We start from the raw sequence: 27,082 nt of genomic DNA, 5'->3' as shown, positions 1-27,082 counted from the left end.
GGGTGCTTCGCAACACGCTCAACATTTTTCCTGAAGAACGGGAAAGCATAGGGTAACATTTGGCAAGAAACTTGTCACCGAGTGCTACAAAGAAATAATCTTGATATATATTAAAGGTCATAAGGGTCTGATTTATCAAAATATTTCCCTTCAGTACCTGTGCACATGCTTTAGGGGTGTACAATCCTGATAGCCTAATGCCCCTGCATGATATCTCAGCTAGTTTAATCTGCTAAATTAACAACACAGTACTAGCAACAAAAGATTTTCAACATTTTTTAATATCATTCAGTCTTCAATAAATATTTAAAATATTTCATACATGTAGTAACAATGGTCTCTGCTTCTATCATCTTCTTAAACAAGTTGTGTTCAGGTTTATTCTACCTGTGACACATTGGTGAGCATATAAGCTGCTGATTCAATGAATCCCACTACATACCTGTAGCTTTCTCTGTAACTGCACCACCATGAACAAAAGAAGAGATTCCCTAGTCTTCTGCAGCTGTTTTACATCTGAAAATCCTTATTCTGCAAGCACTTTCCTCGCAGCCATTTTGTGGTTCAATGCTTTCAGTCGTAACAGAACCAATACCGACCTCTCGTCTATAGCCTTTAAGACACTGCTGTTCTGTTAGAACATTCAGTTTGTCGATTGACATCCATCAGGCCTATACCCAGAACTGATTTGCTAGGGGAATGAGTTTTTCACAATACATTGGTGTGTTTCCAGTCCAATCTATGGTCAGTACTCCAGCCATTCCTTCATGTAAACACAGTTTGTTGGTGATACTGGCCCTCCTTCACAGCACTGGTTAAATACCTGTACAAGAGAGAGCAGATTTGTGTAGTGTATGTATAACTGTACAGCTGTGTATTCATCATAAAAGATGTCATTCAAAATGATACTTAACAAGTATTGTTACATTTATCAAACAATAAAAACTATTTCAGACAATTTCAGGGCAGTTGGAACATTCAGGCCATTCAGAATTAGAGTACATAATTGTGTTTTAAGCATTGAAAACCCAGAAATATCACAAGATTTTGACTTACAGGACAAGATCCACAAGGCATCCTCATGAGTCCAGTGGTAGGTACGAGTGATTTCATTGCACGGTACAGCTTGGAGCTGGCCTCTCCAGCACTGGAGGATGCTGTTACTGATCGTTCTACCTTGCCGTCGTATATAAGGGTGTCCATGATAGTCTCAATGTCATCCACGGACAGCTGGACCTGAAATAAGTAAATGAACTTGTGATTTATACAGTCCATCTATCTTATTCTATAAACTCACTTCACTAATGATGTGTCTTAAACAGGTTTACTTTTGTAGCAAGCAATCCATTTTACGGAAATTTTAATATGAAACTTTCACAGATTCAAAACATTTTTCTGTATAAATTTTCTCTAATGAAAAGAAGTTTAATACTGTAAAGGAGAGTCCCTATGATTCATATTGGACCTCCCTAGGTGGTGGCCCTTATACTGAACACATATTCTAGCTTTTAGTTAAAGACTGAAACATTTCTTTTGAACATGATGATATGCAACACAGTTCTGTTCAAAAATATTATATGACATGCATTAGCCAATACTGCAAAATATGTTAGACCAGAATTCTGTTGTATGCTATCGTCAATGTTAAAAAGATACTCTACCTTTTGTTTAAATTAATCAATACAACAAATTTGTATTGGTAATGGTAGAACAGACGTTTTTGCAGGAATAATGTGTTTTTCTATGTTTACAAGTTCTGTCAGGAAATGTAACATTGATCAGAAACCATTTGGGAATATCCATAATAATTCAAATTTGACATCACACCATGATTGGTCCTCAAATTATTCTCGACAATAAGACAGAAAGACATGGACAGTTTCCAAATGGAAACATAAATGTGTACTAGTTCTTGTTGTTATTTGGACTAAACAACATTTTTGGTTGCTTATATTGTTGATCTAATGGCTGTACAACCAAATGTTTAAGTTCTTTTCAACTTTCCCTCACAGTACGCGTATGCTATCAGACTCAATTGAACAAACTTGGTAGCCCTTAATCCAATCATGTTACCGGCCAAATATCATCACCCTGGTCCAAAGACCAATAACACAAGCACATAAAGCTTACCTTACTAATGCCCAGTTCTGAGATATACTTCCATACATCTGATAATGAGGTAAAGGCTGCATTCCTCTGAGCTATAGGGTCTATCTGGTTCTCCCTTGCAATGGTGGCCTGTAGACAAACAATATGATTTTGACATATTTGGTATTTACTTTTTACATAACAACAAGACCATCATACATCATTCAGTTATGTTTTCTGCGGCATGCCTATGATTATTATAACATTTTGTATTTTATCTGTATTTGTGACGCAGATAGGAGTATAAAGTTTTTAAAACTGAACACCCTCCTGTCGTTACTAGCTGTGGTGTGAAAATTACCAATATTCATCCAATCAATCTTGAAATAAATGTGCGAATCCATTGTAAAACAACCTAAACACATGACTAATTAAACATTGCTCTATACTACTGTCGACTCCTGAGGGAGTGGTAGGAAGCTCAGGATAGAGAAGAGATAAAGACCAAACAATTTGCTGTCTATTTGATGGTATAGAAGGGGTGAGAGGCTGTCTATTTGATGGTATAGAAGGGGTGAGAGCCTGTCTATTTGATGGTATAGAAGGGGTGAGAGGTTAAGGACATATATACCAAACCTTTTGCTCCAGATACTTGAAGCACTGCTGATTGAGGACCTCAACAAATTCTGACTCAAAGTCCTGGTCGTTTTACCATTGTCCTCCAGTCACCGTCCGGTCCGGCTCCAAGTTGTACAACATGTAGACCTTCTGTAGGAAGCTCAGGATAGAGAAGAGATAAAGACCAAACAATTTGCTTTCTATTTGATGGTATAGAAGGGGTGAGAGGCTTTCTATTTGATGGTATAGAAGGGGTGAGAGGCTGTATATTTGATGGTATAGAAGGGGCGAGAGGCTGTCTATTTGATGGTATAGAACGGGTGAGAGGCTGTCTATTTGATGGTATAGAAGGGGTGAGAGCCTGTCTATTTGATGGTATAGAAGGGGTGAGAGGATGTCTATTTGATGGTATAGAAGGGGCGAGAGGCTGCTTATTTGATGGTATAGAAGGGGCGAGAGCCTGTCTATTTGATGGTATAGAAGGGGCGAGAGCCTGTCTATTTGATGGTATAGAAGGGGTGAGAGGCTGTCCATTTGATGGTACAGAAGGGGCGAGAGGCTGTCTATTTGATGGTATAGACGGGGTGAGAGGCTGTCTATTTGATGGTATAGAAAGGGTGAGAGGCTGTCTATTTGATTGTATAGAAGGGGGGAGAGGCTGTCTATTTGATGGTATAGAAGGGTCGAGAGGCTGCCTATGTGATGGTATAGAAGGGGCGAGAGGCTGTCTATTTGAAGGTATAGAAGGGGTGAGAGGCTGTCTATTTGATGGAATAGAAGGGGCGAGAGGCTGTCTATTTGATGGTATAGACGGGGTGAGAGGCTGTCTATTTGATGGTATAGGAGGGGCGAGAGGCTGTCTATTTGATGGTATAGGAGGGGTGAGAGGCTGTCTATTTGATGGTATAGGAGGGGCGAGAGTATGTCTATTTGATGGTATAGGAGGGGCGAGAGGCTGTCTATTTGATGGTATAGACGGGGTGAGAGGCTGTCTATTTGATGGTATAGGAGGGGTGAGAGGCTGTCTATTTGATGGTATAGGAGGGGCGAGAGGCTGTCTATTTGATGGTATAGGAGGGGCGAGAGTATGTCTATTTGATGGTATAGGAGGGGCGAGAGTATGTCTATTTGATGGTATAGGAGGGGCGAGAGGCTGTCTATTTGATGGTATAGAACGGGTGAGAGGCTGTCTATTTGATGGTATAGAAAGGGTGAGAGGCTGTCTATTTGATTGTATAGAAGGGGTGAGAGGCTGTCTATTTGATGGTACAGAAGGGGTGAGAGGCTGTCTATTTGATGGTATAGAAGGGGTGAGAGGTTAAGGACATATATACCACACCTTTTGCTCCAGATACTTGAAGCACTGCTGATTGAGGACCTCAACAAATTCTGACTCAAAGTCCTGGTCGCTATACCATGCTCCTCCAGTCACCGTCCGGTCCGGCTCCAAGTTGTACAACATGTAGACCTTCTTCTTGGAGGCCTAAAAGAGAGGTAACATTGAAACAAAACAACCCAAAAGGTCACATTCAGTTCATCAGTGATGAATACCTAATTGGAAAATAGTTTTGAATTTCTTTTTGTTTCTTCTTTAAAAGAGAATTCAGCAAAATGACACCAGGTCTATGCAGAGTATAAAAGTTCAATTAAGGTGGTCAGATATACCTTGTAGTTACATTTAGGTAAGGCACATTATACAATTACAGCACACAGTTGTCATATTTCACATAACCTCATCTTGATCTAAAAGTGAGGCAAAGAGTTAGAAGTATATTCCTTTTTCAAGGTCTAGATTTTTCACAGGTGATACTAGTTATATGTTGGTGGAATCAAATATTACCCATGTGCAGTGATTAATTTAATGGTCCTTTCCACTTCATCCTGCTTCTCTATATTTAACAACAAACTATCCAACCAATTCTCACAAGTCTTATCTAATTTGGCTCTAATTGCAATATCAGAACTGAAAAACTACGAAATCACACTCGATAAAAACCCTTAGTCTACAACAGGTAAAAATATTTGTACAACGTCAGCAAAAAATAATCATGTACAAGATAAATACCTCGGACAAATTTATATACCGGAAAGTATTTATTCAGTTTAAATAAAACTAACTTATTTTTGACCTGGAAAAATTCCCAATTCAAGTAAAACTAGAGCTGTAGATGAATAGCATAGTTACCTATGACTTGTCCTAACTTTAAGTGTATTATTATGTGATGAAAGTTTTCTAATCCTGCAAGACCACTTTGAATCACATCTTTGCAAAATTGCAATGTAGCACACCGTCATAAAATATCAAAAAAGTGAGCTATTATGTAGGAATTGTGAAAATCAATTATAATTTTGTTCAAAATCTCAAGAAAAACCAAATTAAGTAGGACAGACCATACTTTCTATACAATTTTAACTATGGCTTCATTGTATTTATTATAACAGAGTTATCAACTTTCTAAATATTACTACAATAATTATCCAGAAAATTGTATACTTACCGCCACAGACTTCACAGCCTTAATTAATTTCTTGCTCTCTAAGTTCTTCAGTATTTTGTTGACTTGTGTTAATAATAGGTTACACTTGTACCTGATGTCCCTTATCCAAATTCCTGTGTAAAATGACAGTATCAATTATAAAATTTTACAAGTGGTAACAAGTGAACATGTATCTGAAGTTTCAGGACACTCAGATAAGAAATTTAATATGCAGAGCAAAAACACCAAAATTCTCTTAAAGAAATGATGTTTTTTATTCCTACAAGTCGAAGATGCATATAACAGGTGAATGTAATGAATGCAAAGGTGAAGTTTCATTACAATCTGTCAAGCAATAACATTATTAAAGGCAGATAGCTATACCAGTGTAAAATCATCACAAAGGTATAATTAACTGGCAAAAGGATATTTTCAAAGTGAATCAGTACCCTGCGCTCCAATGTTACATGCTGTTAGGGAAATTTCACTAAACCTGATTGCAGGATACTATCTATACTGATCAGTTCAATAAGTAAATGTAAGCATCTACATTACCTTTGTTGCTAGCATCCTTTATTATCTGATAGACCAACTTCTCTTGGTTGTCTGACCCTTTTGTTTGACTGAAATGAAAGGTTAAAATGTATAAAGCAACAAGGTGATGACTAGAGACTACTGGTATATACAGGAGACACGGTAGTCTAGTGGTAGGTCTGCGGGTTGAGTCACGGCACGGCACTGTGTTGTATCTTTGAGCAAGAGACTTTACTCTGCTTGTTCCAGTCTACTCAGCTGTAAATATTGTTCCAGTCTACTCAGCTGTAAATGAGTATGTGGTTGAGCAGTGCAAGAATTGTAGAATGCTAGCTGTGAGCGCCGAAATGGCAACACCGGCTGTATGCTCCCCAGGGAGTTGAAAAAGATATTGGCTAGTTGCAAAGGCCCTATAACGACGGATCATAATTTGTGAACCGCTTTGAGATACCCTACGAACTAGGTTGTGATAAATTATTATTATTTTTATTAGTTTCCAAATGTGTGGCCCTAAAACCCTTTAGCAAGATAACATATCGTAAATCCATTCCTTGGACCTATCAAAATCATCCATCTATCAATATGGGTTTTGGTATTTTCAGTGAACAATATAGCATGTTGGACCACCGTAAACAGTTGTTTCTTGATGGCTGTGTACTTGAATATTCCACATACAGCTGGTGTTCTTAAATCTAGCATAGAAAGTAGCTTGTTACCTGGCAGCATCTGGATCCTTTAATTTGTACACCAGATTTGTTCCTCGCTTCAACAGATCAACTTTTCCCTGTAAACACAGACATAGTATTGAATGGTCATTTCAATGCAATATATATTCCTTAATATAATGACTTCTAAAAGCAAGTCAGATAACTGAATATATTGCAGGTAGTTAACCAATCGCTACCCATGATAGCCATTCTTTACTCAAACTTTGTTGACATAAACTCATTAACTATACACTGTATATCTAGAAGAAGAATAACCTGATTACCGATCTCTTTCACTGGTATGGAGTCAGTATCACAAGAACACAACTGTTCAAGCTTAGCTAGGAGAGATAATACCAAACTAGAAATGTGTCTGTGAGACACTGATGTACTGCAGAAGCCAAAGTAACAGGTCAATGCTACAAAATGTCATGCAGCACTGAGTACTCAGGAGCAGTAGCATGTGAAGTTGTGTGACTATAGCTGCAGTTAGTCCACATTACTGTCATAAATGCAAAACTTACCAGACATATGTACAGACAAGAGTAACAGTATATGTCCAGCAACGCTTCATGCCAGGACATAAAAATACTGACCATAAGATTGATCTTTAAAAGAGGTGAGCAGCCAATGCAAAGGGTGTAAACAAAAGGCTGTAGTTTTAGAGTCCATAGGAACAAGGACCCCCCCAATGTGAACGGTGGAAATTAGAGGTTTGTACCTTGATCATCCAAAATAACTTTTAAATGGCTCAATTCATAATAATGAAACTTCATAGATGTACACACAACTCTCAGGTTCTCACCCCAAAATTGACCCAAATGTCAAGGACTGAAGGTCACAACAAATTCTGAAAGGTCAAACACAACTATCAGGTCCATACTTTCAAGATCAAGGGGTCACAAGTTAAAATCATTTTCAAGCTTGTCAAGGAAATTATTTTTGAAAGAATTAACATATTTCAATTATTTTCCTACAAATACCATTTGGACAATGCGTTGGTCAGTTCAGGTAACATAAAATACACAGTAAAATGATGTTAATGGCCCTGTACTTGAATATGTCACTGAAACTAGTTTGTTGATGGGTGTGCCTGCAGGTCCACGTTGTACACTTGCACATACCGTTGATAGTAGTCTATTAATGGCAGTGACTCGTTGCTTGGCATTACACTGAGGAAATTCCTGTTGTATGATAGCATCTGTTATCCCATCTGTATACGTCTGGCATAGCTCAATGAATCTAGATAATGAAGAAGATTTTTTTTTAAATAAACCAATTACCGGTTATACATCTATTAGTTGTGATATTTGAATGGAAATCAAAATAAAGGAAAATGTTTTAAAATTGGGTAAATCAACCACATATTTATTTCAATATATACATGGTTATTATTGTTTGTCCTTTAGTGTTTAAATGATAGAAACTTATAAGACAGAGACTTTCTCTAGGACTATGCACAATTATTCTTTATTTAGTCTGTCTAACTAAAAATTTGTTTTTTCCTACTACTTTATACAAATAAAGTCAAATAATCGTATATCTACAATTTTCTTCAATTTATTTAGGCATTGTATATATAGTCTGTGGGTGGTGCAGGCATACTGCAAGATTCATCAAGATATCTTTAAAGGTATAAAGTTACAGCCTGGATTAGATATATTACTAAATAATATGCACTTATTTGATCTGTAATAATTACCTAGCTTGAGGTCAAGGTCACAGTTACCTACCGAAAATGCACTGAGTAATGAAGGTGTTAGTTTCTTTATGATATTTTTAACAGTTTAAAAGTTATGGCTAGGACAAGGTATTCTTTTAAAGTTTGCATTTATTTGACCTTTTACCATGAGGTCAAGGTCATATTGAAGCATGTACAAGTGTGAAGTTGTAAGGTGTGTTAACTTAATTGTTAGGTTATCGCAAGTTGGATTGATCCATTTATGTATTGTTTTAAGTAAGATATATGTATCTATTGATGATATTTGTATGTTTTATGGTTTTGTGACCATAAAGAGTTATTTGTATGACTAATTTTAGATGTATTGGTCAATTAGGCTACATTCGCATATCCCGGTTGAAACGGTACATGTGGCGCAGAAAACGAACGCACTTGGAACGTTCTCACATAATAAGCAGAGCTAAAATTGCACAGTTTCGGAGAATAAAAAACAATGTATCAAGAATATTATGCCCTTCCTCCATGCGTCCCCTGAATTACATAACATATCTTTAAAACTACATGTGGCTTGACATTGTTTTAGAAAGAAATAACGCAAACTAACAATAGTCAGCATTTTAGTTTCAATCAGGTACGTCTGGAGCCCTCAATCTACACGTGCCAAATTTTCCTGAGGTCAGCCTTGGTCCAGATCTGTGCCTGTCGTTTTCTTTACAGGTTCAACCGGATACGCGAATGTACCCTTAGTGTTCACTAAAGTCATGAGTATAAGAGTCAAGCAGAGAGATACCATGAAAGCAAATATCCGACCATTTCATATGGATGAAGTTACTGGTAACTCAATGCCTACCATCAGTGCCATGTAATAATTACTAATATATGTGAAATCAACGAACACCTATAGCAAGTTTCTTTAATCAAGGGATGTTCAGGGCAACACCATGTTTTTTTCAAGATCCATTCGTTAATGATACAGAAAGTAACCACTACTGTATACTATGCTTAAATAAGATTTTATATTATAGGGATTATATATATATAAGGATCAAGCTCCCTTAAGTTGAAGAGATAATTAAAAGTACTATTAAAGATGTGTTGTTGAGCTTTTTTCCTTTTGCAATTACATACACAGATAAACATTTTAGACTCCAGCAGCCGTTTTGAACTGTAAGTGTTTCAAATGAATTGTTGACCGGGGGCCAAACTAAAATATTGAGACAAACATGATTTGCTTGTATTATTAGGACTTGAGCAAGTCTAACATCAGATCAAGATCAACATCATCTATCTAGACAGGAACCTAAAAGCAGACATATCAAATTCTGTGACATGTCACCTATACACTTAACAACCTTGTTTCCAAATCGATGGCTTCATCTGGGTCTTCTTTAATCGCTACGGATGCTGCCATTTCAAACTGGACTTTTCTCTATCGGGAAATTAAATTTCATGCCTTTCTGGTGTTTATTTTATTTACCGGAAGTTGCATGTGCATTTTAACCGCGGAGAAACATCAAAATTATTTTTCTTTATTACTTTAAATACGATCTGATAAGTTGTACTAATACACATATTGTGTTGATAACAGTATCAAACGTTTTATTCGGAAAGGAATATCGTGGCTTTGACATTATTCCATTTACTGCGAAATTGTCCTAAACATGACTGTAATGGCGGACGCACAGGCGCAGGTACAAATGATAACAAAATATATCATCGATAATGCCGTTTATATATGTCTAAAGGATAAACTAACTATTTTTGTAAACATGTAATGTCTTTTATTTTTCAGATTGAACTCAATGAGGGGTACAGATTGCCTGTGCTTCTCAATAATGGCGACGGATGGCGTAAGTTTTGAATATTTCATTTTACACACTTGTTTCAAGGGGAATAACTCTAAAGCCGGTTTTGGATTGTCGGTGAAAAAGTTGTCACGAAATTTTGTTTTCGTAGAAAACGTTTACTATGTTTGCAAAAATGAAATAATTAAGACAGGTAATACTCGGCGATCTTTCTTTGAAACAACGAGTTCCACTGTCACATGATATTTTTTTAATTTAACTGGACAGAAGAGGTTAGTGCCCGATATATACAGTGATATATCACTTTTCATATATATATACATCTGTACGTATCCGGTAAAAAATCTCAGTGCTGAGTATCTTGTACCTGGGCGGAGAGTGTTTAAATCACCTTTGGAAAAAATGACTGAGTAAATGTTCTGAATTGTTTAAAAAGATTTTAAATTTGACAATTTTGCTTCCAAGTTGATCATGTGGTGTTCCTCCATTTCTAGTAAAAGTCTTGAGCATAAGATTTGTTAGGCCAGACAAAAAAAATGTGTTCCTGTAACATGTGGGGCTGCGGTGGACAAGTGGTTAAGGCATCGGATATTCTGGTACCACTATTGACTAGCCCTCCACCACTGGGTTGCGGGTTCGAGACCTACATGGGGCAGTCACCAGGTACTGGTCGTAGGTCAGTGTTTTTTCTCCGGTAACTGTGGCTTTCCACCACCACCAAAACCTGGTACGTCTTTAAGTGACCATAGCTGTAAATAGAACGTAAAACACAAACAAACCAAAGACCAAAAACTATAACAAATCAAACAAATAATTTGATATGGTTTATATAGGAAACCGAAAGTGATCTTGACTTTGAAAGTGCTTCTTTGAAAATTGGCTTTAAAAGTTATTGGTAGGCACACCAAAGTATGGTATGTCGGATTACAGAAAACCACAAACAATTTTTGTTTGGCCTTACACTGCTATCTCTGCTGGGCAACTATATGGCGGACTTTCTGTAGTCTGTCTATGTCCCTCTGAAGGTGAGGGCCCTAGATAGTGAAGCTGTACTCAAGGACAGATATTACTAGGTTATTATAGTCACTAGATTTGAGTATAGTTGGACAACATCGAAGATTATGTTGTAGAAATCCTAATTAGAATAAATATGGAATAAAATTCCTTTCTAGTCTTACTAAAATGGGTGGTCCATCTTCAATCATTGCTTATGCATAAATATTTTCTTAGAATAAGACGATTACATAAATATTGCCAATAGAAGAACTGGATAATTTTCTAGTGGTGTGCTGAATTCCATGAAAACAGAATGAAAAATGAAGATTGAAGTAAGGAAAACCTTTCAAAAATATAAAATTAATATAGAACTGAATGGGAAAATAACATACTGGCGGTAACATGAAAGACTTGTAGCACGTCACTGTTTCAGCTACTCCTAAAGAATAAACCTGTGAAATTTGCATTAAACATACATGTTTTCTGACTACAAGCTTGTTTTAAAGATAATTTCTTATATTTCAGATATGGCAGAGATTCTTGGCAAAAAGGAATTCCAAGGAAAACATCTGTACTACATCCATTATGAAGACTGTATGTACATATTCATTTTACCATATTATTTCTTTTAATCATTATCTCTTCCCTCACCACACCTCCAGGTTCATGAGGGCAAGTGAAAATTAACGTACAGACCAGGGCATTTTTTTTTATTGAATAACATTTTATTCACACCATGCTATTTTATTACTTGACAATTAACAACAACAAAATTGCTTTGTTCCAACAAAAGAAAAACATAATACAGACATAAAATAAAACATAATATAAAAAGGATTATTCCATGATATGTACATGTATGTATGATAATAGGTTTGACCGGTATGTTTTACTCCAGCCAATAACCAGTGCTTTAGAAAGCTTTCAGGGATCAATCTAGGTTTTAGGGGAAATTAACCTTTTCAGATTTGGGGGAAATTAAAATTTGATACAAGGCTCTAGCGCCATGAAGGTAAAAGATAAATGTTTTGTCGGACATACATGTGTGCAGTATATTTCATTTTTTAAACAATTTTAAGCTTAAAATCATGGAATTTCTGTTTTAATTATGTGGAGAAAATGTCTGTATATATATGCAGTATTTTGCATTTTTACTGTTGACCTTTAAAGAAAACATATATAGGGGAAATATTTTGAAGAAAAAACGTCTATTTTCTTGTTGAAATATGAGAATTTTGAAGCACATAGGGGGAATTTCAAAGAACAGGGGAATTTTCTTCTGTAGGGGAAACTACCCATAAATGTGAATCAAGTCTAGATTGATCCCTGGGCTTTGTTCTTGCTCTGCCCCTTAATATACTCATTATACATGTAAAAATTACCCCTTAGAGCAACATTTCCACATTTTTGTTCAATATATGAGATAATTCCAAAAGCTATGGATAATCAAATATATATATATTGATATTTGAAACTGAAATGGTTTCTTTTTGGAAGTGAGAATGGGAATGTAAAAAAATACATTTTTTTCCCTTAACTTTACAATATTTGTCTGTTAAAAGAGAAAAAGTTTTTGGTAAATAACTTTCTCTACAAAATCTGAAATATGTTTCGTAGATCTGCTTAATGCAGATACAGTTTGTTGAATCAGATGCAAAAGAGTTTCATTTTCTGTAAATGTAGTTAACAAACGTCTTGATGAATGGGTGCCAGAGGAAAGGATGGATATTAGCAAAGCAGAGCTTCCAAAGAAAGACCCTAAAACTCCCAAAAAGGAATCTGGAAAACTTGGAGGAGGCGGAGGAGGTGTTGGCACTGGTGCAGGTCCTGGATCTAGGCCTGTCACACCGGAAAAAGAACTATTGGTAATTCTAAAGTGCTATGAATAAAACTATTCATCTTGTAGCCAATTAATAATATTCATCAGTAGACAATTGAGTTTATGAAAATATAGGGTGCATTAAGGCTTTGCAAAAGATGGTGTGCTATAAAGTTTCCTTATATAATAACCCTGACCTGCTTGTAGGTCACAGGTCTTAGAATTGTTTTGACTTGTGCAATTTGAGTGTTTCTGGCCCTCTGGGCCTCTTGTTTGCATTTGCAAATCCCTGTGTTAAGATAAATGAAAGTATTTGGTATCTAATTTTGGATATTTTCATTACAACTGTACAATGAATGTGTTCAAACTCTGTAGATTTCATCTTAGGAAAAGGGTCAATATTTAGATTTGATAAAGTTTGAACCATTGTGTCTTTAAACGGTCAATACCCAGTATTATATGTAAGAATTTATACACCTGATTTAAGTTGTTCTGATTGTTGATTGTAAATGAAAATTTGGACTCGAAACAAATATTGTTGAGAAATATAAGGAAGTACAAATTCATCGCTAGATTTCAATAGAACTCGTCATATGTTACTCTTAATACCCATACATGTTCTTAAGAAAATGACTGTTTTTCCCATTGATTTATTTATTTTTATTTGAATTTATTTTGCAACAGATTACATTTATAAAACCTGACCATTTTTCTCTGAGTAGTATTGATTGGTAACATTTGTTAAAGATGTTTACAGCGTCATTCGCCATTGCCTAATGATTGATTGTTTTACAAAACCCTTTATTGTTCCAGAAACTGTAACCAGCTCCCAACACTACAGATGAGGTGTTTTAAGGCCTGTTTTTGAATTCAACATTTCGAAGTGGTAAAATGTTGAAAGTCACAAGCGTCTTCGATATAATACATTTGTGAATAATATCAAACAGATATTTTATTTCTTTTTCTTAGAATGGCACAGCAATGACATTGTCCTTGTCAAATAAAAAGTCCAGTGTAAACAGAAAACGGAAGGGACTAGATGAGGACTCTAATCACACCATGGTAAGTATTGGACTGTTGTAAGTTAAATTACCTAGAGTTCCTACTGTATTCCTGTAATAACTTTTGAATCAGAATGTAGACCTTACTTTTAATAATATTTGAGGAAAGGAATAACAAGTAAAAAAAACTCAACCAAAAGGTGTTTCACTAGAAAATGCAAGAATCATGATCAAAATTCAATAATTACATACATTTAAAAAAAAAAAAAAATCTGTTTTTAAGTCTGCTAAACAGACAAGTTCCCTATATAATAAAAGGACCATTATCCAAATTTGTCAAGATACATTCTCATCTTACCAAAACAATCCAGTTTGGACCCAAAATCTGTTTCCCAAAGACTTGCTGACTGGAAAAGGGTGTTGTGTATTGGATTATAGATGAATTAGAATAATTGAATTAGCAATGCTAACACAAATGTGTTTACAGTACTTAACAAGTGTATTAATAATTTATTATAAAAGTTATTAATATTTTGTAATTATTAAAAGCAGAAATATAAAGGATGGAACTATCGATGTTCATTAAATGGAAGTTTGTTGGATATAGATGTTTCGTGTAACTCAACCAATTTTCCTGGTAAATAGAATTTTTACAAATTATAGATGTAAAGCTGCACTTTAAGTTTGTTATTTATGTAGAAATTTTATATGTGTGTGTTTGTATTGCAGCAGACAGGTGTTGGACCCTGCCAGATTGGAGATACACCAATACACAGCAGGAACTCCACACCAACTCCAAACCTACAACCACAGACACCTCTTCCCCTGGTAAGTTGACAGCTTCATAAGCAAATGACAAAGGTTTCTTACTAAACATTGCATTTAAGTATTGCATGATATCGGTGGAATCAATTCTTCAGAGATCCCATTTTCCCTCATACCAAAAAATGATGTAGGTAAACGAAAATTCATGATTTGATTATGAAAGCTTTGGTCATTCTTATTTAAACGTGTAGACTGGAGGATTATTTAGGTAAAATTTGAAAAGTTTCATTTGTTAACTTTGTTTGGTGAATGAACCATTCAAGAGTAAAAAATTATGGTCCATTATTAAAAAAAAAATCATCTAGTCATTTCATTAATTTGTTTTTTCTGCAAGGATTGCCAGCTAACATAGGTTGTTTATGTTGCATTTCAGGATCCCCAGGAAGCTCCCTCTGGAGCTAAAGTTCCTCGTCAGACGGGAAGTATGGTGGCACACCATGACGACATCGTCACCAGAATGAAAAACATAGATCTAATAGAGCTAGGAAAATACAGAATAAAACCTTGGTACTTCTCTCCATATCCTCAGGTAAGTTATGGAAAAGTATGTTTCTTTTATCCACACTCTTTGATGATTTGTTCATTATTGATTCTCTCGACATCATCAGCCTACACATAACATTATGTGCATTTTATTCTATAAAAAGCTTGATTTTTAAGGGAAATAACTTTCCTTTTTTTGATTTACACAAAATACATTGAATTTAGATACCTGGATGTTTAAATATTTCATAAAATACTTTTTATTTTCAGGAACTTGCTGGTACTCCTATTGTGTTCACCTGGATGTTAAAATATTTCATAAAATACTTTTTATTTTCAGGAACTTGCTGGTACTCCTATTGTGTTCATCTGTGAATTTTGTCTGAAGTATGTCAAAAGCAATAAATGTTTGGAAAGGCATTTAGTAAGTAAAAATATACATGGCATACATAATTAGATATAATCTATATAAACACTAAAAGTTTTTTTTTTTTTTTTTTTTAATTTTGAAGCAGTTCAAATCATAATATTATGTTGTAGTGTTCTCCCCAGGATTGTTTGATTCCCTAAGTTACTATTTTTTCTGTATATTGTGTTACATTATATTGAGTCCCATTGCATCTAGATCGGGTGTTCAATCTGTTAGATTTGTTGAAATTTCACCGAGAGGGCCTGGCTGAGAAATTGATTGCATGACATGGCAACCTATTAAATGTAACAGGATAAGTGATGCTTAAATGGAAATTAGGCTGCATAGTGGCTCAAACAATATGTGCAACTCTATCACAACATTAAAGTGGTCTGGGAAGAACATTGCATTGCACATGTATGAAAGAGAAGTTTTAAAAATAACTTTTGCATTATCCTCTCCACAAATAAATTTAGCCTTAACTTATCAAGCTTATTCAAGTTGAGACCTCTTGTTTACTGTAGTCTTATGGAATAACACACACCTCTGGGTGAACCTCTGTCAGTGAAGATATGTGGACTAGAATCATTTATATCGGCTTCATTTACTACATTGTAGTACATGAGAAAGTAACCATATCCTGTATTTTCTTTATGTTTTTAGGCTAAATGTCTTTTAAAACATCCACCAGGGAACGAAATTTACAGAAAGAGTAACATATCCTTCTTTGAAATTGATGGGAGAAAGAGTAAGGTTGGTATTTAATGCTTGGCTTCTCTCCTGTGTAGCTACTACATTTTGTGCTACTGTATTTGTTTGAAATAGTCAAATAAATAATCGTACGGCTCCGAGTACCAGTAAGATTTTATTTAAGTGGAGGATGGTAAGTAGAAGGACTTATGATATTGACCACATTATGAGATCTCCCACAGTGTTAGGGATACATGTATTATGGACATGTTAATGATGTGTGCAGTTACAGTAGCCAAAGTCACTAAGAACATTTCATATTTATTGTTCTTAGATTGAAAGTGAATTAAACTGAATAAAAAGGACAATGCATTGAAAGACCAGGACATAACGTAATGACAGTAAAGCATCTGGAATAAAATTGAGTTAGTTAAAAAGAAATTACAGGTTTCAGGGTAGACAGGTATGTTAATAATGACTTGTTTTCTAGATTTTGTTGGTGACACCAGAGCATTTTACAAAAAGTATGATATGTTCTTGAAAATATTATAGTTGAATTGGAACTACGTTCAGTGACAATATTGAATCAAATTTACATTTTGTACCAAAAAAAACTATTCCTTCTCTTTTTTTCCAGAGTTATGCACAGAATCTCTGCCTTTTAGCAAAATTATTTCTAGACCACAAAACCTTATATTATGATACAGATCCCTTCTTATTCTATGTCATGTGTGAACAAGATGTCAAAGGATATCACATAGTGGGATTCTTCTCCAAGGTGAGTGAAAGGAAATACTGTTTATAACTATATATTGTTATGTTCTTATCTGGTACGTCTTAGGGATTTTTTTTCAGTCATTGAATAAGTTGAGTGGTGCTGACAGTAAAAACCACATCAAAATACATATATACCTGTATAACAAATATATGTAGTTGTTTCCAGGCACCCTCATCAATGCCAGGGTCAAAAATTGAAGTCAAAGGTCAAAATTCGGGTATGAGTATAACTTTTCAAAATTGTTGATACTTGGGCACAATGTACATTACCGGTCAGTCTATTGTGTAGATTTTATGTGGACCTTTGACCAAGTACAAGGTCACATTATGTTCATCAAATGATGTTTTAAAGAACTTCATGCACATATGTAGCATTACTAGGCAGGATTGTTTTGTGTATATTCAAGTTTAATGCAACAGGTTGGAAGGGAGGTAAACTGGAATCAGGATGTCCATCTGTCTATGACATATTTTGTCTGAAAGTGTCTGGATAATTTCTCCTACAGTTTCTATCTGAATTTTGTGCATTTATATACGCCCGTCAAATTTGACGGGAGTATTATGGTATGGGTTTGTCCGTCCGGCGTAAACTTTTGTTTGTCCGGCAATCTCCTCCTACATTTTTCAATGGATCTCTTTGAAATTTGGTATACATTATCATCATGATATGAAGTTGTGTCTCCCGATAAAGAATTTTGATTCAACAATTTTTGCAAAAGTTATTGCCCTTTGTTCATTTCAGTATTTGATTTTTTGTCCGGAGGTTTTCTCCTACATTTTTTATTGCATGTCATGATCAGCTTACCACTCTTAGAATGATGCAGATCTTATTTCAATGTAAGAAAGTATATAACACTATATGGCGTTCTACGGGCTTATATTGTTCCGCCCCGCAGTACTCTTGTTCCCATATGTAATCACCACCCAAATATATTTATATAAACGAAACGTGGTACACATGATTTTAACATCAAGAAGTTGTTTCCTTGCAATTCATATTTCATCTCAAATATGTACTGAAGCATATAATAAAAGGGTTTGATATAGAAATTTGATTTTTTCAGGAAAAAGAATCTACAGAGGACTACAATGTAGCATGTATATTAACACTACCACCGTATCAGAGGAAAGGCTATGGGAAACTGCTGATAGAATTTAGTGAGTACAATACTTCTGTGCAGTTTACTTGCCGTATTGTGACAGGAAAAACATGTTCACCTAGTTTGGATATCAATATGCATCATACAATCAATTCAGATAGGTTAAAAGATGATATTCTAATTGATATAATTACATATTAAACTAGATACTGTAGACTGTAACATTTCCCCTACTTTCCTCTTGTTGAATTTGCCTCCTTATCATTTAGATATTACTGAGAAGTATCGGTCAGTGTTTTAAATAATAATAACAATAATAATTTGAGGTTCTTATATACCGCTTTATCACAACCTAGTTCGTAGGTCGTCACAAAGCGGTTCACAAATTATTATCCGTGGTTAAAGACCCTTGCCATTCTATGGCTGAGGGGCACATAGTGTTAAACATGAATGGCCATCCTGTCCTGTCCAGATTCTATGTCATTGCTCTAGAGACTTCATTTCTTAACAGATTTTGATCAAACTTATATAAAGGTAAAGTTCAAGAATATGTAAAACAAAATTTCGAAAGTAAAATGTATCTCGATAGGTTTCGTTATTCAGGGTTACAAGCCTAGCTTAAGGCAAGGTCACTATTACTGTTTGTAAAAAATTGTGTACCATATATATCACTCTAGTGACTTCATTTCTTAACAAATTTTGATCAGACTTCATCCAAAATTCTTGTATGAGAATACCTCAGATAAATTTATATCTCGAGGTACTATTTCTAGATAATTGTCAAACAATGACACAAATTTTCATGATAGCAGTGGCACTTAAAACATTTTCTAATTCTACCCTGTCTAGTTCTATCATGTCTTCTTACATCATAAATATTTATTTCAGGTTATGAATTATCCAGAGTGGAAGGGAAGACTGGTTCCCCAGAGAAGCCCTTGTCAGACCTTGGGCTTTTGTCCTATAGGAGCTACTGGTCACAAACAATCCTGGAAATTCTCATCAACATGAAACCAAGTGAAGGCACCGACCGCCCTATCATCACAATCAAGTAAGCTGACATAACCTTGAAGTTTGATTAATATAGATATAAGCTCCTATATAATAACACTTCAATTAGCAGATCAAACTTACACTGTACATGCACCTGATTTTACTATACATTTCTGAATTGTATGTAGTGTTTGGGATTTGTATATCGTGTTCAGATTTCAATGATAAAATTATGTAGTAGAAATAAGACCCTTGCAAAATTATCGTACAATATATGTACAACAAAATATTTTAAATGTTTTTTTTATTTAAAATGGTTTACAATGTAAATTTAACACTATGTTATCAAAATGTTTGTAAGTAGATGGAATTTGGATCTGACAAGAGATTAGAAATTAAAATGGTTTGATACATCCAAGTTAATGTATGTCATTGCACAAATACTTGGAATAACCTGATGTGAATGATGGTGTTCTACTGAAACTGCTGACTGATACTAGATTAAAGTTTGTGATTTTGGTTTACACTGATAGTGCAAAGATGATAATCCCTTTGTATACCATAGAAACTTGTCCATCCAGAGTGAAATTTGAATCCATGGTGCAATGTCTGCTGCCCATATAAAATTAACAAGTTAATTACAATGTAACGTGGACAACATGTGTAAAATCTCGCTTACAGTTCTGCTTTCACCTTTGTCCACACTTGGTCAGAATATAAATTTATGATATATTAACGGGGACTCCATATACTACAAGTATCCATGGTGGTAATCATCCAAATAACACTGGATTTTCAGCTTAAAGGGGAGGTTGTGTCCCCAACCCCTTCGGGGCAGAATTCAAAATAAGATGTTCAGAAAATCAGTTCCTTGCACCGACAAAACATTGAATAGTAGGTGATGGCACAGGGCCCATGGATATCCTTGTATGGAAAGGTGTGTGCATTGATAGAACTCAAATGTTTTTGAATTCCTGTAAAATACAAGATTTCTTTTCATTTAAAAGATCTTTCCTTAGATTGTGTTTTCATCAAACAAGCTGTTCAATGACTTTTTTCATCTTTTCCAGTGAAATCTCTGAAATGACGAGTATCAAGAAAGAAGATGTTATTTCCACTTTACAACACTTGAATCTCATAAATTACTACAAAGGACAGTACATCATCACATTATCGAATGAACAAATAGACACACAACTCAAGGCCATGGCAAAACGCAAAGTGAGAATAGACTCAAAGTGTCTACATTGGCAGCCGAAAGACTGGAGTAAGCGTGGCAAGTGGTGAGAGAGCGTGGAGGAGCGACAACTTGTGTGAGGGGACCATTTATAGGAGTGCATTGATGCTGGATACTCACTCAATCCTACTGTCAAATGTACAAGCTTTCATTGACTTAGTGAAATGCAAGTTCTATCACTTGTAGCTCAACGTTTTACACAGATTGCACCTTTGTTGTTCTGAATGTTTCTTTGAGGATTTACACAATTAAACAGATAAGAACACTGTGGTTCACACTATTTGTTCAGTCCAGAAAAAATAAAATTCAGATTACATTTTTTTTTCAAAAATTGTGGTATGTATCATTACATGCATGCAGAATATTTTAATATCAGCACATCCGATTGGTATTTAGTCCAAAAGTAAATGGTGTTTTAATGGTGACAGCCTATTATGAAGTGATGCTTACTCTAAATCAGAGTTAACCGACCACTGCTGCCCCAACAAACTATACAGTCACATTAATTCAAAAAGTGAGTAGAATACAGTTTAAAATATCTCATAACTATTTATTCACATTTAAATAAACCAATTCAACAAATTCAAATAACTTCAACCAAACTTAATCACATTTATATACTCACCAAAATTTGGTATTTACAGTAAGTATGGTATGTGTTGATGGATATTTCTATTCATCATGATGTTAAATGAAAACCACCCTGGCTTAGCAAATATTTTGTATGACGAGGGCTATCTGAGGTACTGAAGAGAGGAGGGGAGCAGGAAGGCATGTTTAAATAATAACGTGTATTGTATGAGTCTAAAAAATAATCATGCATATTTGGATTGTAGGTTCCAGGTTCCAGGAAAGAAAAATGTAGAGAGGGGTGAGGATATCAAAATATTTGGAAAAGCCCAAAAATGGCCCTGCAAATCTAAATTTTGCAAGTGGTAATTTGTTTCACTGAATAATCTGAAAGAAACCTTTCCTCACAAAGAGTTTATGGATAAAATGTCAGGCTTGTTTTTTCCCACTTCAGTACACAAAATTCTGCACTAAATCCTGAATTCAAGGACAAACATTTTACTTATTGCATAATTCATTCTCGGACATGAAAGTGTCATTTAAAGCACAGAATACAAATGATCTGGAGGAAGACATAGTATTGAAAATTGTATATAGTAATTTATTGAGGAAGTATTATGTAGGCAATACCAAAAGCCAATATTTTAGTTTCCACATTTGAGTTGGTTTATTACATCTGTTGATGTAAATCAGATTCATGTCCTGTTTTGCTGAAATATATATAAGCACTGTGGTATTAATTAGATTTTCATGAATCCTAATATTTAAGTATTTTTAAGTATTAAAATACCAACCAACCAGCCATACTGGACTTGAAACCCATTATTTCCTAGACTATTTAGATATATATTTCCTTATCTATAAAGATATTAAACAGTCCTTTGCTGAAATAAGGGAAATGTTATTAAGATATATTGATGTTGTGCAATGAATAGTGCATTATCACATTACAAATTTTAAGTTGTAGTTTTAATGCAGTTGTGATAGAATGGAGTGAGTGAGAAAGAATGACTCATCGGGTAAATCTACATGGCTGATGAAGCTAGTAAGGGGTGAAGCATGCAAGAACATTTGTAGAAACATCCTTGTTTTAAAACGTGTGTGTAAAAAGGTGAATAAAATGAAACAAAACAGAGAAGTGTTAATTTTATCTCTACTTCAGCTCTGGCTTTTATTCCATGGAGCATAACAACATCACTGCAGTTTTGTATGCTCAAAGTCATATAGTCGTCACTTTGTGTCTCAGCATCTGAAACAAATGGCTTCTGGATGAAAACCTAAACCTGTGTAAACCAAATTTAGGTGAGGAAAGAAGCCTGGTCACTTTGGGGTCACTATGTCAAAGGTCAAGGCTACAGTGTCTATAAATAGGCTGAATGTTAAGGAAAATGTTGTTTCTGGATGTTTTCACATAAACAAACTTGATTGGCTGATGCTCTTTGAACACGTGTTATCTCTGAAATATTTATAGGAAATATATCCGACTGTAAAATATGTACAATGAAATACATAAAATTGCCTGCATGTAAATCTGGAAGTCTAATTTTCAGAAAAGGTTTACTTAGTACATGAACTTACATGCTCAGTGTACTATTTACACAAAGTGTTTTTTGCTCAAAAGTAAGTTGGATTAGATATTTGATTTTTGCACTGAATCTGACTGATGATAAATCATGTAGCATAAAATCTGTTTAGTGAATACAGACTTTCAAGCTACAAAAGATTTCTGTAATCCATATAATCTGACTGTGTCCAGATTAAGTACTGGTCAAACAGCTCAGTAGGATTATGATCATAACCAAATTGTGTTGATCGTCTTGTGAAGTAACTTGTACAGTCAATCTAGCCGATCTTTAATCTATATAATAGGATTACTGATTGCCTCTTAGTTAAAAGGCAGTAGTAAATCAGATTTGTAGTTACATAGTTTAGCTTGAGAATGTAGTATATAGCCCTTCAATGTTGTTTAGAGTTCAAAGATCTAGAAGGTGTAAGATGGTTCTTCATGCAGAAACAGTAGTTTAACAGAATCAGAATACAGTCTGGTATCATGGATCATTGTGACAGTCCACTTTTTAACAATTTACTCAAATTGTGTGACACTGAAGATATTTCGTCAAATAACAAAGTGTCGGGTATTACAACACCGATCAGTTCAGATGGATCCTACTGTGCATCCTGTGTGAGATTATGGAGGGACAGGAGATACTATAACTGGGGGTCCCTATACACTCGCTCCTCCTTATGTGCCGAATGTCAGAAGGGGCAGGACAGACAGAGTTACATCAGTTACTGGGGCAACTCCAAATACCGTGTAGGGTCCTGGAGACTACGACAAAAATGGATGAATTCAGATTCTGAATGGATGTTTAATCGGACAGAGACTCCAAGGTCAAATGATGCTAGATCAAGGTCTGAACGGAGTACAGAAAGGTCATGGTCACAGGATTTCACACCAAGGTCACACAATTCTTTATCACAGTCAGATCTAAGTGCAAGGTTGCATGATTTTACACAGAAGTCACCTGATTCTATATCAAGGTCAGAACCAAGTGCAAGGTCACAGGAGTTTACACCAAGGTCACGACTAAACCAATACACAGCATATCATACCACCAAAGAATTGAGTTCTGAAGGTAACGACACTGGTCAAAACAAAGGTGGTGAAAACTCTGATAGTGTAGATATTTCTATGAATTCTTCTCAGTCAAGTTTCAGTTCTTTGAAAAGTCCACAAGAAAGACGTCCTAGAAGCAAGAGTCCATGTCTACAAAAAGTGAATATTGCTTCCAGAAAACAAATGTTTGAGCCTTCAAATGATGTCATAAGTCATTCAGGAAGGACAGCTACCGATCACTGCAGCAAGGATGAACCAACTGCAGCATGGCCAGATATTCCTAAGCTGAATTTGAATGACTTAGATGTCACCCCATACAACAGTCCTGTGTATCACTTTCCTCTGACACCTAAACACATCCCAACTGTAGCAAAGCCGAACCGCTGGGTTGGATAGTAAGTATAATCACATTAGAAACATGATGTATCCTTGATGGTTTAAGCACCATCGTGTTACTGAAATTCATGTGTATATATATAAGCACCTGTTCCATGTAATCTCTTACTGCTGTGTATTGTTTAATTTTTCTAACAAAAAATCCACCTCAAAATAACATTTCTGAAATGCACTTCAAGTGACCTTGACCTTTGACCTTTACAAAGTAGCTCTGATGCTTATTTTTGTACATATATGTAAACCTTTCAGCTTGTAAATTTGACATGCAATCCTCAGCTTCTGCGGCCTTCCAACAAGTTCCTTATCTTCTGGTGAATAAATACAGCAGTTCATATTATATTCCACCTCTTACTTTATGAATTATTAAAACCAGAGGCCAAGAGGGCCTGTATCGCTCACCTGGATATCTAAGCAATCATGGCAAAATATTCTCCAAATGATATCCAAGGTAACATGCCAGACCCCAAGACCAATCCTTGTAGCATATCTGTATTAGATTTTTCATGCCCAGCAATTTAATTTATGGTTATGGGGTGGGGATCTCAACTGCTTCCAAGCTGTGACTCGTTTAGAAACTAGGTCCCTAGGGTTGTGGCCAGACCCCAGGATCAATTCTAATATCATGACTGCATTCCTCTCTTTATGCCCAACAATTGCATATATAGTTTTGGGGTGGGGATTTTAATCATTTCAAAGTTATGACCCAGGGGTTAAGTCTCCAAGGGTGGGGCAGACCCAAACGCCATCCTGGAAGCATATGTGCATTCATTTCTTTATACTCAGCAATTGTATATATGATTATAGGGTAGGGATCTCAACTGTTTCCAAGCTGTGACAAAGAAACTAGGTCCCTAGGGGTTTGTTCAGACCCCAGGTTCTATTCTAATATCATGACTTCATTCGTCTCTTTATGCCCAGCATTTGTATATATAGTTTTGGGGTGGGGATCTCAACCATTTCAAAGTTATGACCCAGGGACGATGTCTCCAAGAGTGGGGCCAAACCCTAGGGCCATACTGGAAGCAAATGTGTATTCTTCTTTTTACACTCAGCAATTGTATATATGGTTGTATGGTAGGGATCTCAACCATTTCCGGGTAATAAATTTGTTTGGCCCCACCCCTTAACCGTAGCAATATAGCCAAATTACCCCCTTTTGGCCCCGCCCCTCAGCCCCACTATTTGTTCAATTTTGAATCCCTGCCTCCCATGAATGCTTTAGATCAAATATGATTGATAATCCATGGCAAAAGTCTACAGAAGAAGTCGTTAATAGCAATATAGCCAAATTGCTCCCTTTTGGCACCACCCCTCAGCCCCCTGGGGGATCAGCCACAGCATTTGAACAATTTTGAATCCCCACCACCTAGAGATGCTTCCAGTCAAATTTAGTTGAATTCCAATCAGTTGTTAAGAAGAAGAAGTTGTTTAAAGAAATTGTTGACGTACGTATAGACGGACGGACGCACTACGGACGCCAAAGTATGGCATAAGCTCACCTTGGTCCTTCGGACCAGGTGAGCTAAAATATCAACCTCGTAAAAGACATCAATATTGTGTGCAGAAATTACATATGTTTTTGACAGTCAATTTTCAAATGATTAATTATATACTGAATTAGATACTGAATTATTGAAAAGACTATATTGCAATATTAGACCTTGCTAACATACCAAATACAAGTTAGAGTTATGAACCTATGAAGTCCTAATGTTTACTCCAGTGGCTACTTCGTGGGGACAGCGGAGCTGACCAGCGACACTGGACATCTGCTGTGGGTTCGACCACGTGGTGACCTCCAAGTTATCTTCAGATATGCAGACACTGGACAGGATTTCAAGTAAGATGCCTATACAGCATAAACTGTTCTACATTGGTAAGACTGTTCTGGATATGCAAAAGTTTCTTATCCCTCCAATTCCATATGTGTTTTATCTTCAAAATGTACATTCTTGGTAATCAACATATCAAAATATCCCTCTGTGGTAAATTTTAGTAATGACAGAGTTTGGCATAACCGTATTGTTGTGACCTTTGAACTTTAGATAATAGAACAGCCTCATTGTATAACTTCCAGGTGCTTTGTTGATCCCCAGTACACTGGTGTCCGACTTTGCCAGAGGAAGCCAGATGGAGAGCTCGTGGTCATACTAGACAGAAAAGAGAGTCCACAGCATAGCCACCAGGTGTCGTCCAGAACTCGTTATCCGCCACAAAGCAACTTCAAACTGGTGTCCTATCTGGGCAGGATTGAGCTAATACTTCAGGCTGTCAAAGACAATTCTTCACCGAACAGTCAAAGATTTAAGATCAATTTTACAATGACCTTGTGATACACTTAATGCTTCTATAAAATATCTATTGTCTTGATATGGCTCAGTGACTTTCAAAATGAGTATACATTTGGTAAAGGCAAAGAGTTGAGTAATGAAAGTTACACAAAATTGAAAATGAATATTAGTTTCGTTGTTATTTTGCAAATTTTAGTTTAAAACATGTACTCGGACATCTAAAAACCGATCTCAAATAATTTGTTGTGGTTCCTGTTGGATATTTTCTTTTAACATAACTGTGCTAACTAGCTATGCCGTTTAGTTATTATAATTCACAGATTTAAAAGAAACAACATGATTAAAGCTAAAAATGAAACACTCACAACTTAACAGGTAAGCACCATACAATGTTATGGTATTCATTCAGGTAAAGGAAATAAAAGAAGATGACAATATGATTATTGTATATCTTTATTTTCTTTGAATGATTAAAATTCTTCTGGAGTAAATAGTACTTGAAAAATAATTTAGATAGGTCAAAATGATAAAGAATAACTAAGACAATAACAATGTTGAAAAGCTATAAATGATATTTTTTTAGTAAATATGTAAAGCAAGAAATGTGGCATTTACTTCTATAAAGTAATTTTTTCAACAGACAGCAGCAATCTGAACACCTTTGTATGTATATAAAATGTGTATATGTCAATTTTTGCTGTATTAGGAGCAATGACCTACTTAATAACCTAATTCATCCCCCTAACCTTAATAACCTTATTCCCATTTTCAGCTTTCGTTCCTCTAGCATTATCCCCACTTGATGACTGTACTTTAAAGAGATCCTGTTCAAGATGCTCGGAAGAATTTGACATGATTAAAGTGCTAAGGACATTTACAGTATTAATCCTGCTATATGCCAGAAAGCCACCATCTCTTAGTCAAATGAAAAGACTGTAAAAACATTGAAATACAAAAAAAATGTATTT

The 27,082-nt window shown here is 35.4% G+C and overlaps 3 protein-coding genes across 3 annotated transcripts; 2 read left to right on the top strand and 1 right to left on the bottom strand.

Annotated features, from left to right (window-relative positions):
• Positions 1-267: 267 nt before the first annotated feature.
• Positions 268-9,593, bottom strand: LOC110466379 (DNA-directed RNA polymerase III subunit RPC6-like). Its single transcript, XM_021522826.1, has 9 exons — positions 9,458-9,593; positions 7,549-7,666; positions 6,434-6,501; positions 5,739-5,806; positions 5,205-5,317; positions 4,046-4,189; positions 2,131-2,238; positions 1,057-1,236; positions 268-823 (listed from the first exon to the last, which is right to left on the bottom strand). Exons 1-9 carry the CDS (start codon positions 9,514-9,516, stop codon positions 746-748), a joined length of 936 nt encoding a protein of 311 aa, XP_021378501.1. The 5' UTR covers positions 9,517-9,593; the 3' UTR covers positions 268-745.
• Positions 9,594-9,750: 157 nt separating this feature from the next.
• On the top strand, positions 9,751-21,939 carry LOC110466367 (histone acetyltransferase KAT5-like). Its single transcript, XM_021522813.1, has 13 exons — positions 9,751-9,796; positions 9,898-9,955; positions 11,432-11,500; positions 12,590-12,771; positions 13,695-13,787; positions 14,456-14,554; positions 14,925-15,080; positions 15,375-15,458; positions 16,107-16,196; positions 16,771-16,911; positions 17,975-18,068; positions 18,899-19,061; positions 20,074-21,939. Exons 1-13 carry the CDS (start codon positions 9,767-9,769, stop codon positions 20,288-20,290), a joined length of 1,476 nt encoding a protein of 491 aa, XP_021378488.1. The 5' UTR covers positions 9,751-9,766; the 3' UTR covers positions 20,291-21,939.
• A 921-nt stretch (positions 21,940-22,860) lies between these two features.
• On the top strand, positions 22,861-26,533 carry LOC110466360. Its single transcript, XM_021522804.1, has 3 exons — positions 22,861-23,822; positions 25,547-25,663; positions 25,901-26,533. The coding sequence occupies exons 1-3, from the start codon at positions 22,861-22,863 to the stop codon at positions 26,154-26,156; spliced, it is 1,335 nt and encodes a 444-aa protein (XP_021378479.1). The 3' UTR covers positions 26,157-26,533.
• The last annotated feature ends 549 nt before the right edge of the window (positions 26,534-27,082 follow it).

Source organism: Mizuhopecten yessoensis, unplaced genomic scaffold (genome assembly GCF_002113885.1).
Source record: "Mizuhopecten yessoensis strain PY_sf001 unplaced genomic scaffold, ASM211388v2 scaffold11131, whole genome shotgun sequence".
In the NCBI taxonomy this organism is placed as follows: domain Eukaryota; kingdom Metazoa; phylum Mollusca; class Bivalvia; order Pectinida; family Pectinidae; genus Mizuhopecten; species Mizuhopecten yessoensis.
This window is presented reverse-complemented; position numbering and strand designations above follow the sequence as displayed.